This window comes from Pagrus major, chromosome 5 (genome assembly GCF_040436345.1).
Source record: "Pagrus major chromosome 5, Pma_NU_1.0".
Classification (NCBI taxonomy): Eukaryota; Metazoa; Chordata; class Actinopteri; order Spariformes; family Sparidae; genus Pagrus; species Pagrus major.
In genome coordinates, this window is record NC_133219.1 from 37,819,008 (window position 1) to 37,834,323 (window position 15,316).

The 15,316-nt window shown below is 41.5% G+C and overlaps 2 protein-coding genes across 2 annotated transcripts; both read left to right on the forward strand.

Annotated features, from left to right (window-relative positions):
- The first annotated feature begins 891 nt into the window (after positions 1-891).
- On the forward strand, positions 892-8,187 carry pes (pescadillo). Its single transcript, XM_073466898.1, has 15 exons — positions 892-1,044; positions 1,251-1,330; positions 2,098-2,251; positions 2,427-2,536; positions 2,738-2,909; positions 3,026-3,115; positions 3,409-3,525; positions 3,808-3,885; positions 5,109-5,198; positions 5,944-6,074; positions 6,173-6,298; positions 6,725-6,909; positions 7,110-7,276; positions 7,364-7,531; positions 7,785-8,187. Exons 1-15 carry the CDS (start codon positions 1,021-1,023, stop codon positions 7,854-7,856), a joined length of 1,764 nt encoding a protein of 587 aa, XP_073322999.1. The 5' UTR covers positions 892-1,020; the 3' UTR covers positions 7,857-8,187.
- A 2,129-nt stretch (positions 8,188-10,316) lies between these two features.
- Positions 10,317-15,067, forward strand: gal3st1a (galactose-3-O-sulfotransferase 1a). The gene is made up of 3 exons (XM_073466774.1): positions 10,317-10,489; positions 12,811-12,961; positions 13,550-15,067. Exons 2-3 carry the CDS (start codon positions 12,834-12,836, stop codon positions 14,694-14,696), a joined length of 1,275 nt encoding a protein of 424 aa, XP_073322875.1. The 5' UTR covers positions 10,317-10,489; positions 12,811-12,833; the 3' UTR covers positions 14,697-15,067.
- The last annotated feature ends 249 nt before the right edge of the window (positions 15,068-15,316 follow it).

Genomic DNA, 15,316 nt, shown 5'->3' on the forward strand with positions numbered 1-15,316 from the left:
GCTTTGGGGTGTCAACTCACTTTGTAGACATTTTTAAACATTAAGGCTGCGCTTTTTTCTGAAAACACTGGAAATATTTTGATTCTCTTGGGTCGGTGTATCTTTTGGTCATTCAATTTTCTTTTCAGAAACGGATATAGCTAAACAAAAAGTGTTTCAATATCTTTGTTTTGTTTTAAATAAACAAATTCTAATTTAAATACGAGGCGTTTTTCCTTTGTCCTGGTTATTCAGGATCATATTGAACAGGAATACATCAAAAATTATTAATTGTGTGGATGACAGGCCGTGTTTGCCATGTGTAAAATCATACAAGAGTAGGTCAGCACAGTCCTACACATGGCGCTCTTTTAAATTACAACATCCAGTCTCCTGATATGAAAAGACAGGCACTCTAGTGTTTTCATTTTTTGTCATATGAAAAAGAAAAGTGGAATCAAACCATTTCTTAAAATTTGCTCATCCATTTAGGCCATGGGAAAGAAAAAACCCTTGTATTTCAACTGTGTGTTTTGTATTTTGAAATGAAAATCAACATTTTTTTTATTATTATTCTAATACCCTTATCTGCAAAGAAAATTGCATGACCAAAAGATACACTGACCATATTGTCCCTAGATTTGCTGTATTTTCATTTTAAATAATGCAATTACATAAAATAAAAATGAAGGCACTGGTTCAGACAAACTGAATGTAACAGATGGTGGGCACATAAAGCATGTCAAACTTAATAAGATATACTAAAAACTGATGTGTGTGTGTGCACTGATGTACAAGAAAAAGCTAAAGTAAGACTGTAGGCTTCTTGTTTGTTTGCTTTCTTTTTGTACAGGCGGACACGCGGTCAACCCTCGTCTGGGTCCTGATCACTGCTAGCACCGCCTCCTCTGCGCATGTCAAACGACACGTGCATCTGCTGCTGGAGTCGGCTGCGAGCGTTGAGTTCGCCTGTTAACAGCTTAATTTGTAGATAATTACATTTTTCCTGAACTTGCGCGGAGGATCACATATAATTTGTAAATGGGGGGTCTTCAAAAGAAGAAGGTAAGAGCTGACGTCGAGTCGATGTCAGGCTGAGACACGTTAACTCTTATAGCAACACGGTTAGCTAGTTAGCTAACGGAGCTAGCTGAAGTTTGTTTTTTCTGAAATCGGCGTGTTTGAGGTCGAAAAAGCGACTTAACCTGAATGTGGATTGAAGTCGTATTGTTGCTGACAGTGTGGTGTGCTCGTCTGTCTTTGTTTTTCAGTATGAGAGGGGCTCTGCCACCAACTACATCACCAGAAACAAAGCTCGCAAGAAGTTATCGCTCAGCCTCCCGGATTTCAGGTAATGCTGCCACGGTGCTTGTAACAGGATTGTGCCATGTGGATACAGTTGTTATGTGATTTTAAATAAATATACACTCGGGTGACAATTTATGCAACACTTGAGTAATGTATGCTACTTTAGTGAAGGTTGTAATGTCCAGTCATTGTTGAAACTGTTGTGTATGGTCACTTAGGAGCTGTATTTGATGCTGGTGAATTGTGTTACATTATACTGAGTTGTGTTCCCAAGATTTTGTTAATCCCACCCAGTAATGAAATGTAACTAAGTACATTTACTCAAGTACTGTACTGATTTTGAACTACTTTTTTTGCTTTACTTGATTATTTCCATTTTCTGTTCCTTTATACTTCCACTACACATTGGAGGCAAATATTGTACTTTTTACTCCAATGCATCCATTTGATTACTTTAGTTGTTACTTTGCAGATTGCATGCTGCATCAGAGCTTAAGCAGCCATTTTTTAAATTAATTTATCTGCAGTGGGATTAAAAAACAAACACTGATTACGAAAAAATGCTGAATATCGGATCAGATAACTGGCCAGGTGGACACTCAGATGACCCGTAGTATACAGTATATACATATGCTTAAATACATGTGTAGTTTAAGGTTTCATACATAAGTACATGTACATATGTGACTTTCAATTTAACACAACATCTAAACTTTAATCAGGTATCACTTTTGGGTACTTTATACAACACTGATCCCACCTATGTCAGGGTGGACATATAAATAACTCTGATATCTCTCTGATTTTCAGACGACTGTGCATCCTAAAAGGAATCTACCCTCATGAGCCCAAACACAAGAAGAAGGTTAACAAGGGCTCCACCGCCGCGAGGACCTTCTACCTGCTCAAAGACATCCGCTTTCTGCTGCATGAGCCGATCGTTGGCAAGTTCAGAGACTACAAGGTATCACAAGCATATTTTGTCTACGTTTTAACCAAATACAAATGAGTCTGTCTGAATATCATTCTTGATTGAAAATGGTTTGCTTTTTGCCTTTTGTAAATGTCATTTGATATTTTCTGCAGTAATGGTTTTAAAAGATGAACACTGCCTAAATGTCAATGTTTTATGTTTACAGGTATTTGTACGCAAACTGAAGAGGGCTTATGGAAAAACAGAGTGGTCTGCTGTGGAGAGACTTAAGGAGAACAAGCCCACCTATAAATTGGACCACATCATCAAAGAAAGGTGAGACAGTGTTATTCTCCACACTCGACATAGGAGGGCATTGTTGAGCTTAACTGACTTTCGCCATGTCAAGTCAAACTAGAGTGTCAAAAGAAATCACTGAGAATTGAGGGAAATGCATTTTATAAAGGGTTTTTGGAGCTTTCAGAGTATTTACAAACTCAGTTGCATCGCCTAACTGGTATTGTTTTGTTATGGCAGGTACCCCTCCTTCATCGATGCCCTCCGTGATATCGACGATGCCCTCTGCATGTGCTTCCTCTTCTCTACCTTCGCCCGTACAGGAAAATGTCACGTTCAGACGATCCAGCTGTGCAGACGCCTCACTGTGGAGTGGATGAACTTTGTCATTGCATCTCGTGGTCTCAGAAAGGTGACCGTTTACACTATACCACAACTATGTTTGACGTATAAATAAAATGGTGGTCGGAGGGTATATTGATATGTCTTGAGTTCATTCAGTAATGACCCTTATATGATCCTTTCTAGGTTTTCATCTCCATCAAGGGAATATATTACCAAGCTGAGGCGATGGGGCAGCTCATTACATGGCTGGTGCCATATCAGTTCTCTCATGATGTAAGTGAATGATGAAATGCAGTCCACAGTGATTAGACTAATAACAAGCAGTCACTTTTTCAGCATTATGGAATTACACTGAAGGCTGACACAGCTCTGTCAGCATATTGAGCCATTGTAATGTGATGTTTTTTGGGGGTTTTTGTGCGTAAATGACTGTTGAGATTAGTTCACTGACTGCCCAGAGCTGTTTGTGTGTTCCAGGGATTATAAATCACTATAAATGTATGCACTCATGTTATTAATTTTACCATTAGTTAGACTGAGTTAAATTCTGTGTTTTGCTCTTTTAGCACCCAACAGATGTCGACTACAGAGTAATGGCAACTTTCACAGAAATGTACACCACTCTGCTGGGGTTCGTCAACTTCAGACTCTACCATTCCCTCAACCTGCTCTACCCACCAAAGGTATACTGGACTCAGTTTTACAGTTTTATAGTGATGGTTGCATCACATTCATCATGATGTTTCAGATGGCTATGTTGTATTATAAACCAAAATCTTACATTTTCCCAAAATGAATGTATTTTAAAGTTTTTAAAACTGTTATTGTGACAGATTTGGTAAGATTCCAGGTGTGGTGATATGGAGTTATAAACAGTGATGCTGCTTGATTGCAATATGTATTTATGGCTGTTTGGTCATGTGTTTGCACACCTGTACTCTGTTAATATCTTTATTATTTTGCAGCTGGACAGTAAATCAGAGACAGAGCTGAAGGAAGAGGATGAGGAAGACTACGCCATGAATTCAGAAAGCTACTTAGAGGTGAGGTTCTTCATCTTGAAGCATTTTAAATGATTCGGTTAAATCACTCACTCTTACCTCTAATGGTATCTAATCAAACAGTTTTAGTTTTAGCTCTGATTCAAGACATGCTGTATATGACTCTGATGTTTTTCTTATAAGGACATTAATACTCTGTGAATGAGGGTTATAATCTATGTTAACATAAACCAGTTAACAAATGTGAATTTCTGGTCAGTCCTTGAAAATTTAAGTCCATGTACAGACTTGAGACAATTCAGGCCTAAAAAAGCACCGTGTCAAGAAATCATACTAAAAGTATTAACCTGTTTCAACAATCATCAGGTAGTAAACAGTGGAATTACCATGTTCGAGTCCAATAAAAATTAATAAACCAGGTGCGTGAGCTTGCACATGTTGTTTGGCCACCGTAGTGCGAATATTGCTGCTGTTGTACCATATAATTATCCAGCCCATCCTCCTGTATTGTTCCACCTGCTTATTTACCATGCTATAAAAAATAATGACAAACTTACACGCATAACCAACACAGCTGTCAGGATAACATACAGAGTTTAAAAATATGGCCATTACACATATTAAAATCTTCAATAGAACAGGACATCACACGCCCACCCCACCTCACCCCACTGCCCTCGCGGCGTATGTGCAGATTACTGACGTGCAGAACGGCTCACTTTGGGAAAAACTCAATCCCTGCAGCCATAGCTGCCCTAAACAATAGGCCTCACCGACCAGACCCGAGTGTGCATTATACTTGCTGTCTGGCATTTACATGTTTCTATTGTGTGCCGTCATGCATACTGTACAACAGCACACAGGTCTGATATTTATTAATTTAATTGGTTAGTTTATTGACAGACAAGTGCATCCCTGCTGTCTCAATGCACTGACTGTCTGAACTGTGCCTTGTTTTAATGGATCTGGTGGTTTGATTCTGTTCCTGAATAAGATGGGACATCCATTAAACCTGATGCAAAGTAGTGTTTCTACAGACAAAAAGGCGTAATTGTTAGTAGCAAAGGAAAAATGCATTCATTAGAGTGTAAAAATGGTACACGCCATAGATCTTATACCCCTTTTTTTTTTAATGGATAAGATATTAATATGTAGTGTGCCACATATCCTTCTGGGGTTTTATCAGAGATATTATGTAAACTTGTGTTATTGGGAAAGGGTTGTCAGGGATTGTTGATCTAATCCTGTGGTTTTTGGCTGTGCAGAAACTGTCAGCTCTGAGTGCCAGTCTGGCGCGGGTGGTTTCTTCTGCAGAGGAGGAGGAGGCTGAGCTCGACCAGTTTCCTACTGAAGGGGTAAGAAAACCAAATTTCACACACTGTCCTTGAATACACTGAATATAAAATACTGGTATTATGAGATAAATTTAAAGAGACTGTTCAAAACTGGAATATTGCCTTTCTGTAAAAGGTACAAACATTTGTTTTTCTGCCACCGATCCGGTAGGAGAGGTAGCAACAGACATAGTAACAGAGCCGAAATTATGTCTGTGTACAAAGGGTGAGACAGCAGGACAGGACAAACAGTTGCATGCAATGCTGGCAGCATTATAAATCGACAATATATTTAGAAATGTCATCTATGCATGCAGAAAAACAACAGTTGATAGCCTAATTGGTCTCTGAGGGCAGAGGTGAGAGGTCGCATATCTTCTACCTAGAGGAGTAGAGCCATTTCTGAGGTGTGAGACTGGGGGATTGCAGCTTCATGTTTGGTTGCTAGGGGCAACATGTTTCTCACCATGGGAGGCTTGTTTTGTCCAACTGGTTTGAGGTTCTCATCTATTGGCCCTGTTTCACCCCAGACTTTTTCAGGAACCCAGAAACCTTTTTATCAGCTGGTCAGTCTGCTCTGCCATGGCTCAACCACCTGTTGTGTTGAAAGTGATTCATAGCTCCACCTGCTGTTGTGGAGGTCAAATTACAGAGGACATTTGAATTTAAAAGTGCCATGCTTTCTTGTGGCCCATCATTCATGAGGGTTATACAAAACCTGTACAAAAATATCAATAAATGTTTTCCTTGATGCTTTTTTCGTCAGGAGGACATGGAAAAGATGGAGACGAGGGAGAAGGAAGAAAAAGTACTTGAGGCTCAGAAAAAACTGTTCCACGGTCTCAAATTCTTCCTCAACAGAGAAGCGCCCAGAGAGTCGCTGGCTTTTGTCATCAGGTGAGTGAGAGCCGCTGCAGTGAAAGTCACAGGACAAGCAGAAATAAAGAAACGAACAATTATAAACTTAAATCCATTCTCTGTTTTGTGTCTTCCAGGTGTTTTGGTGGCGAGGTGTCCTGGGACAAATCTGTGTGTATTGGCAGCACATACGATATGACAGATGAGACCATCACACATCAAATCGTAGACAGACCCAGCATCGACAAACAGCACATCAACAGGTAAAGAAATGTTTGGTTTTCATTGTATTCAACTTTTTCTTGCCTTTCAGGCATGTAGAATGCACCCTTTTATACCAATTGGATGTACAGTGCATTTCTGAATGCTGTATTCAGGAAGTCTGTGCTGTTTGTTTGTGCTCCTCTCTCCTTTTACATTACCACAAGTCCACAATGCTTCCTTTCAGAGTCATCGCTCTCTGTCTCGCCTTAAAACAACCCTGTTCTTCATCATGTTTGACATGATGCCCTCTTTCTTTATCCCGCTCTGCATTTTTAAAGAGTCGCATCACTTCCATCATGCTGACAAACTCCCTCACAAATACATTTAGCAGAAGAAAAAACAAGCGGTGCTGATTATTTATATCAGAACAGGGCTCATAAGAGGTTTTTTTCATAGCTTTAACTACGATGCTTATTGTTTTTCAGGTACTACATCCAGCCCCAGTGGGTGTATGATTGTGTCAATGCCAAAATCCTCCTGCCTGTGGAGGACTACTTCCTCGGAGTGACTCTGCCCCCCCACCTCTCTCCATTTGTGGAGGAGAAGGACGGAGACTATGTGCCACCCGAAAAACTGAAGATAATGGCCTTACAACGAGGAGAAAAACCTGGTACAAACCTCTCAATATCTCTGACGTCTCATCTTTCATACAGTGGACCACCTTTCACCTTTTTTATCATTTTAATTTATAATTTGGATGTTGATGTATTTGTCTCACGACTTGATTACGCAAGTCGTTATAACTTTCTATAGGCTATGTAAATCCAGAGACTATGGACAAATCATTAACATGTTTTATTCTTGTCAAAGCCCAAGAACAGGAGGATGAGGAAGAAGAGGAAGATGAGGAGGAGGAGGAGGGTGAAGATGAGGAAGAGGAGGAAGATGATGACAACGAAGAGGAAGACGACGACGACGAGGAAAAGGCAGAAGAGACGAATCTTAAAAAGATGGAGAAGCAAAGATCCCAGGGCAAGGTATGAGAGTTTTCAACCCTTTTTCTGTCTTTTCCTGTTCCTACGAACATGTAGAATCCTTCTCAACTCGTATCTCATCTTTTTTAGTCTCTGCAAGTCAAAGTGACACCTGGCAAAATGAAGGTGGAAGACAAAACACGCCTGGACCAGGAGGAGCAAGCAGAGGAGAAGCGTCTCGCCATCATGATGATGAAGAAAAAAGAGAAGTACCTCTACGACAAAATCATGTTCGGAAAGAAGAGAAAAGTCCGAGAGGTATGTTCCGTTTTGTTATTGATTGATTATGGATCCATGGGTAGATAAGACTGTTAGTGCAGCAGTGTGTGCAGATAACATTCATGCATTCTTTAACATAGGATCCTTTTATATTCGGGTTCAGGCATCTTATCTCGGCCTGAGAATGTTCAACAGTATTGTGTAGCCGCTGTGTGTAGAGTTACATTGAAGCCCGGCGATGAACCCCCAGAGTTCACTGACCTCTGAACTCTATTCATTCTCCTTTTTACAGGCTAACAAGCTGGCTGCCAAGAGGAAGGCCCATGACGATGCTGAGAAATCAAAGAAGAAGACCAGAAAATGAAGCATCTGATGATGTATTTGTCAGACTGACTTTATTTAACTCCCTGAGGTAGAGTGTATTACAGGTTGATGTGTCATTAAACCTGTAGGAGTATTAAAGAGCTCTGTGAGTGAGCTACCTGCACCGTGATGTGGGTGCAGTGACCTCTGCATAATTTCAACATGAAATGCAGGATGTGGAACATGCTAACTGTAATTATTGATGTAAAAGTGTTTGCCTTGATGTTGTTTTTATGTACTGTTCTACATTACACAAGATATTTCTTCCTATGTTAAGATCTGTACTTTAAATGGTCTGTATTTTAAAATAAAAACACAACTTATGACTTTCATTATGTGGACTATTCCCCCTTTATACCGCTATCTGTGTGTACTGCGTTCAAAATCCCCATCACTATCTGACTCATGAGTAGTGATCAGACGTCAACTTTATCTCAGCTGCACCCAAGTTTCATGACCGCATCGGAACAAATGTTGGTCAGGGGTCGTAAAGTTTGTGTGATGGCACCCACCTAATTTTGGCCCCCTTGCTCAGACCATGCTCATCTTCAAAGTCGGCCCTCATTTTGATCTCAACTACACACCTGTAAAGTTTTGTGACTGCATCTTGCACAGTTAGGAAATCTGTGTGTACACAAAATACTCAAAACTGCTTCTGTGGTTCCCGCTACATCAGGTGTCTCCAACACCACATTTTGCCATGATGACACACAGACTCTGGAGCAGTGTTGTCAAAAGTGCCCAAAAGTCATACTTGAGTAAAATATATCATGTTCAGACATGCATAGATAAAAGGGGAAAGTAGTAAGTATAGAGTGTAAGAAGTAGCAGAAAATGGAAATACCCAAGAGAAGTACAAGTTCCTCAAAATTGTACTTGATTACCTTCCATCGCTGCTCACTGGGTGAGAACATAACCAGCTGAAACTGTTGCAGCTGGTAGTGAAGATGAGGTTTCTTACTGTTGGTTAGCTGCTTTGTGTTTCCTCATAACTAAGGATTAATTATGCTTCGATCGAGCATTAGTCTCTAAATAGCAGATGAGTTGCCCGCGGGTGTCACTTCCCACAGCTGTGTATGGATCAGAAAAGATGTTCACAGACTAGGAATACAGTAGGCCTGTGTCCCACAAGACCCATGTGTCCACATCTGTGTTGTAGGCAGAGGCTGAGGTCACTACTGTGCTGCTGTTGGCGGGTCGTCTTGACTGATGTGTCCACACATGGGCGGTGGGCGTTGATGACGAAGGAGCCGAAGCCCCTCTGCCCTCCTGAAGATGCTGCTGTGATCGTGGCGGGCCAAAGGCCAGGCCAGTCATGCCCCGCTCTCCTCAATCTCCTCATTCAGTTTGTGGCACTCCCTGCCCCCTCTCACCCTGATCTGCATTCCACGCATGCCCACCCGGTCCGGGTCTCAGCCTGGCACTCTGGGTGCCTGCAGGCAAAGGCGCCTCCCTGCTCAACAAAAGCAGCAGTGTCGCGCCGGAGCATGACGAGTGTGGGATGAGCAGCACGAAATCCAGTGTGCCTTTGCATGAATCGGGGTCACAGTGTGGAGAGAGACAAGAGCTCACACGTACTGTAACTGATGGAGCGTTATGACCACATATTGCTACATCCTGCCTAGCAGAGCCAAATAGACTGTCACCCTTCGTTTGGTTGTTCATTTCATTCTCTATTGAAATGTCTGTGCTTGTCCTGCACAAGAGATTGTATTGAGAATGGCAAGTTTACTGTATATCATCAGCTTACAGGACCCAGAGTTAAAATATTCATAGATTATTCAATGCAAACATTGCAGGAAAAGACTGGGGGGAAGACTGACCATTTATAAATGGAAAAAATATATAATCTCCATAATTCAGACAGTATTGTTGCCTAGAACTCCAGGCTGCTCAGTTTGTAAAGAAAAATTATGTATTTTTTTTGTTTTTAAATCCCTCCGGTGTATATATTCCTCCTACTGCATGTATAGACACTAATGCTACATAAGCATTTCAAACAATACAGACACAGAGACGTCTTGATCAAGTGGTACAATTAGAGCCTTTGTGCTGTTTCTGCATTTGTTCTTTTTATGCTGTTTTCCACCCCTCCTATCAGCTTGCAGCTCAGACTCCAGTGTCTACACTCAATAGCCCTCTGTATGTAGACACAGAATAGGGACTATACAGCCTCTCTCCTCCCTCCCTCCCTCTCCCTTCCCTCCTCTTTTTTTTTTTTTTTTACTCTCACTGACAAGTGCATGTCCCCTGACAGAGACCCTGACGTCACAGGTGGCTAAATGAGCCTCCCTCCAGTGCTTTATTCAGCAAGATCAGCTTTGGAATTGGAAGTTGAGGTGAGTGGGGGGCGTAGGCAGGTGGCCTGAGGCATCAGGTGTAGCTTTGCAAGAGAGAAAGAGGAGAAGAGGAGCAGCAACCAGATGAATGAGCTCCGTAGCACTGGACATGTGATAAGGGGGACTGTGCTGGTTCTGTAACAGCATGTGTTATGTCAAGATCAGACATAAGAAGAGCTGCAGGAGGGAGATCGACTTGTGTTCGTCATCTGGAAGTGGATGCAAAGGAAGAAACACACAATGCTGCTGGACGAGAAACACGTCCATTAGTTTTTCTTTGGATTCATGAATGAAGGTAAGAAATCCTTCTCTTTGTGCTTTATAATAGTGATAATAGTCTTTATCACTAAATGTTAGAAGATTGTTACCAACACCCTCAGCTATGTAATCAAATGTGTTTACTCTGTTAAACAGTGTTCACTCCAGAACAATAAACCTGTGTTTGAGCTCAGTGCAGCCATACAAAAATCAGGGTAATCATTTCCAGGCTAAATGTGAGTTTTGACATTGTCTGTAGGAACTCTGAATGTTTAAAAAGTGAGAATATTTCAGGACAATAGATGAAGCTATACTATTACACATCCCACAAGGTCATACTTTGAGGTTTTATGGTACTGTGGGGGGGAAACTTGAGCAAGTAGTCCTTAAAAGTTCAGGGTTTGGAGGTTACTTACTCTATTTGCAGGCCGAACTATTCCACCTTCTCCTCAAATGTCTCCCGACACAGTGGCTTCTGATGGCAGAGATAAAGCTCTTTCACATGCCACAATAATAGTCCCTTCACAGCGTCCAGACAAAGAGCAGAAATAGCAGTGTTTGGAGCGTAAATGCTCTGATGATGAGACTGAAACTAAAACGTAACTCTGTAATTCATAGGACCGAGACACACACACACACAGTAACTCAAGCCATCATGAAGTCTGACGACATCTATCTCGAGCCTTAACCCAAAGCTGGACTTAATCCAAAAATGAATAATAAATGACAGACTGGACACCAAAAATACACCACACTTAAGACTAGACTGGGATTTAAACCTGGCACGTCATAGTCACAGTGCATCATGGATTCATTTAAGATCCAGTGTGATTCACAAATCTGATCATAGAGATGAGTTGTCAGCAGGTGCTCTTCATTACTGGCAGAACAGTGGTGTCTGCTCTATCCATCTATTATCTCACAAAAAAGCAAAGATTAGAGAAAATTTTAATTAAAAAAATGAATAACAGAATTTTTGTTTTTTCATCATTCATCTCAATACTATTCAGATCTTTCCTGTCATCCGTTGTAGAGGCCCACTAATAAGGTAACAAACCCCCCAAAAAATGTTGTTTTTAAAGATTTTCACTGATTGTAACTCTGTTCCCTGCTGTGAACGTACAGTTTTCATCCCAGTTTACAGTAATCAGAGTCCTCTCATGATGACGTGAGCTCAGGATGTTTTTCACTGATAGAAATTAAAGAAGAGAGAGAAAACGCAAATGATTTGCTGATCGTGCTGAATAAAAGAAATATATAATGAACGTGTTCACTGTAATCTGATTTTCAGACAGATTGTAACATAACTGATTCAAAACAAATATTACCCAAACCTATAACAGTGTTGACCTACATGTCTGCTCAGTACATCTCCTCAGACCCTGTTCTGTATTGGGGTCACATTGGGTCACATAATGCTGCAACCTCCAGGTGGTGAGTGTCACTGGGTTTCTGGTGTAGCTGAGTCAGCAGGTAGCTCGTCTTACTGCAGTCTGCAGGAGGCAAATGCAATATCACTTTCCACAGTAATGCATTATTTATTTTATGGAGCAGCTGAGTAACACAGAGTTCATCATTTCAGGTTGTAAGTATGTCATTTTCTAGCTCACTGTGCAATTTTAACTTCACCCCTGTGTTTAAGCTGTTTATGAAGCGGACAGCCAAGTGAAATGAGGTAGAAACACTGAGAATGTTCCTCCCTGTGGGAGCATCCTTAAATTATGGTCCGCCTGATGACAGCACAGCACAGGAGAAATTACGGTTTTTGGAGCTGCCATTAGTGGATCACTTTAAGACGTTTCTCCCAAATACTAGGGAGCATGACAGCATCTAGTACAAACTGTTAATCCAGTCCTTTCCTCTCGGTCAGAGTGGTATTTTTGAACCAACAACTCAGATTGCTCCAAAGATTTTTTACTACAGATGTCGGACACAACAAAAATATAATAATACGCCAAAATAGGATGCAATCGAATACAGTAGGCCAAACAAACACATAGTACATGTAGTTGATTTGATGCCTCACTGCTACAGTTTTTAAAAAATCAAACATTATAAGGTTTTTCATATGTTTATTAAAGTTTCAGGCTATTGCATTGGATTGCTTCATATCTTATAGATGTATTAATGTCCATGTGCAGTAGAAACCAGAGAATAGAGATTGAAACTCCACCTTAATCTATCTTAAGTAACCATCTAAATAAATCATTCAAGGTGCTGTTATTGTGCCTCTTGTACATTCTGGTACAAAGGGGCTTTCTTGTACCTCTCTTGAGATAAACAAAAGAACCTCTGGGCAGCTAGCAGTCAGAAAATGAATACTCCGATGATAATGATGATCTTGTGTGTTTTTTTAAGGTAATCCTTGATTCTGCGGGACCATGACTGGCAAGAAAGGGAGGCAGTGGAGGTCCATGTGCAAAGGCCTGGTCCTGGGTACCCTCCTGACCAGCTGCATGATCCTGCTTTACTGCCTCTCCACTCCACAGGTCCACTTCAGCCTGCCTGAGTAAGACTCATCACACTGGTGTACACCTGCTCTGTAGAAAACAAAGTAAAACATAACGTATTTAAAGTTCTTAAGTCATTATTGCAATTAAGTCGAGCTTTTACTTCTGTAACTTTTGTGCATCACTATGTAACAGGTGTTATATAAATATATATATTTATATATTTATTATACAATATATAAACTCCAGTCAGTCAGCAGACAAACAGATACTACTACTAGCTGCGTTATTTTAGATCACACTACCTTGTTCGGCATGACCCGCCCTACTCTGCCTCTGATTGGCTACATCCTGCCCGTTAAGTAATGCACATGTGCACTTCTCACCAAAGACTGAACAGAGGCGAGATGTCTCACTCTGTAGCTAAAACAGAGTGTTCAAGACACAGTGTGTAAAGGGATGCTGCAGCAAAGCAAAAACCATATGAGAAAAATAATGTGTTTTTTGAAAATGAAAGTATGTAAACCTATTCTACTAGGACCCCCAAATAAAAGTATGAACCTGAAAATTAGCATAACATGACCTCTTTAAAATAAGGCAAATCCACAGTCTGGACATTTATCATGTGATTGTTTTCCTCTCTGTAGGGTTCCAGTGCCTTACTCTTGTGCCCACCGCCCATCCCAGATCCACCCTAAACCAACCACAAACAGCTCACAACAAAGCACCGACCAGACCTGCACTCCTAAAGTGGATATCATGTTCATGAAGACCCACAAAACAGCCAGCAGCACCTTCCTCAACATCCTTTTCCGCTTTGGAGAGAAGCACCGGCTCAAATTTGCCTTCCCTGACAGCAGAAATGACTTCTTCTATCCCTCCCTCTTCCAGCGCTCTCAGGTTAAAGACTATAGACCTGGAATGTGCTTCAATGTTATCTGTAATCACATGCGCTTCAATGCACCTGAGGTGGCCAAGCTGCTACCTATGGACACCTCCTACATCACTATTCTGAGAGACCCCGCAGAGCTTTTTGAGTCATCCTTCCACTACTTTGGCCGGCTGGTGCCTTTTACCTGGAAGATACCAGGTGATGACAAGCTGACTGAGTTTCTACGTGACCCTCATTACTACTTCGACCCCGGCTTCAACTCTTTCTACCTCAAGAATCTGCTGTTCTTCGACTTTGGACAGGACAACACTCTGGAGCTGGATGATCCGCGGGTGGACGAGGGAATCAAGTTCATTACTGACCGTTTTCAGCTGGTCATGTTGGTGGAGTACTTTGAGGAATCACTCATCCTGCTCAAGGAGGCCCTCTGCTGGGAGATGGACGACTTGCTCTTCTTCAAGCTCAATGCCCGCAAGGGATCCACTGTGTCTAAACTGACCCCTGAGCTGAGGGCCAGGGCTCTTGAGTGGAACGCTATTGACTGGAAGCTATACCAGCATTTCAACAAGACTTTTTGGAGGAAAGTAGATGCGTACGGACGGCGGCGGATGGCTGAGGATGTGGCAGAGCTCAGGAGAAGGAACGCGGAGATGGCATCCATCTGCATTGAGGGGGGTCACGCTGTAGAGGCCGGCAGCATCCAAGAGACGGCCATGCAGCCCTGGCAGCCGATCGGAGAGAAGTCCATCATGGGTTATAACCTGAAGAAGAATGTGGACAAGGCACATCGGAAGTTGTGCCGTAAGATGTTGACGCCGGAGCTTCAGTACTTAACAGAGCTCGGGGTCAACCTGTGGATCACCAGGCTGTGGGGCCACGTCCGAGACATCATCAACTGGTAACTAGACATGTGAGCAACAGGGGCCAATTCAACTCTGACAGACTGTATTAAAAGACGTCTGACTGTGTGGCTGATGGAGTGAAAGGTTCAAGGTTTCTGTCACATTTCAATCCTACGACCTGTCTCATTATTTGTTGAAATATCCACATGACTTGTTTGCATTTTGCGCTGTAATGTATCTGATGGGTGCTTAAGAAAAAAAATACTTTAGACCTCACAATCTACGAATACTGAACAAGTTTACCACGCGAGTATTGTTCTCTATGTGAGCTAATGGTGCAGATGAGTGAACAAGCAAGTTTAGGACTAATTTTATAAGCCCTTTCATGGAAAACAGAAAAGAAATGTTGCCATCCCTGCCAAGTTTTTAAGGTTGTTTGAAGAATAAATGGGACTTAACTTTGAGATAATATCGATGTCTGCCCCCTAAAGTTGAAATATTTAATTTCTTAAAATGTGAATCCTCACTTAGGACTCAAACACACATGTGAATATAGTGAATGTAAGTGTTACGTCCAACTTTTCTGCTATGGAGGACAAAATCAGCCGTTACTTAAAGGTGCACAATGCAACTTTTTTACAGGCCTATAAGCAGAGACGTAGCTCTTGATACTCTTGATA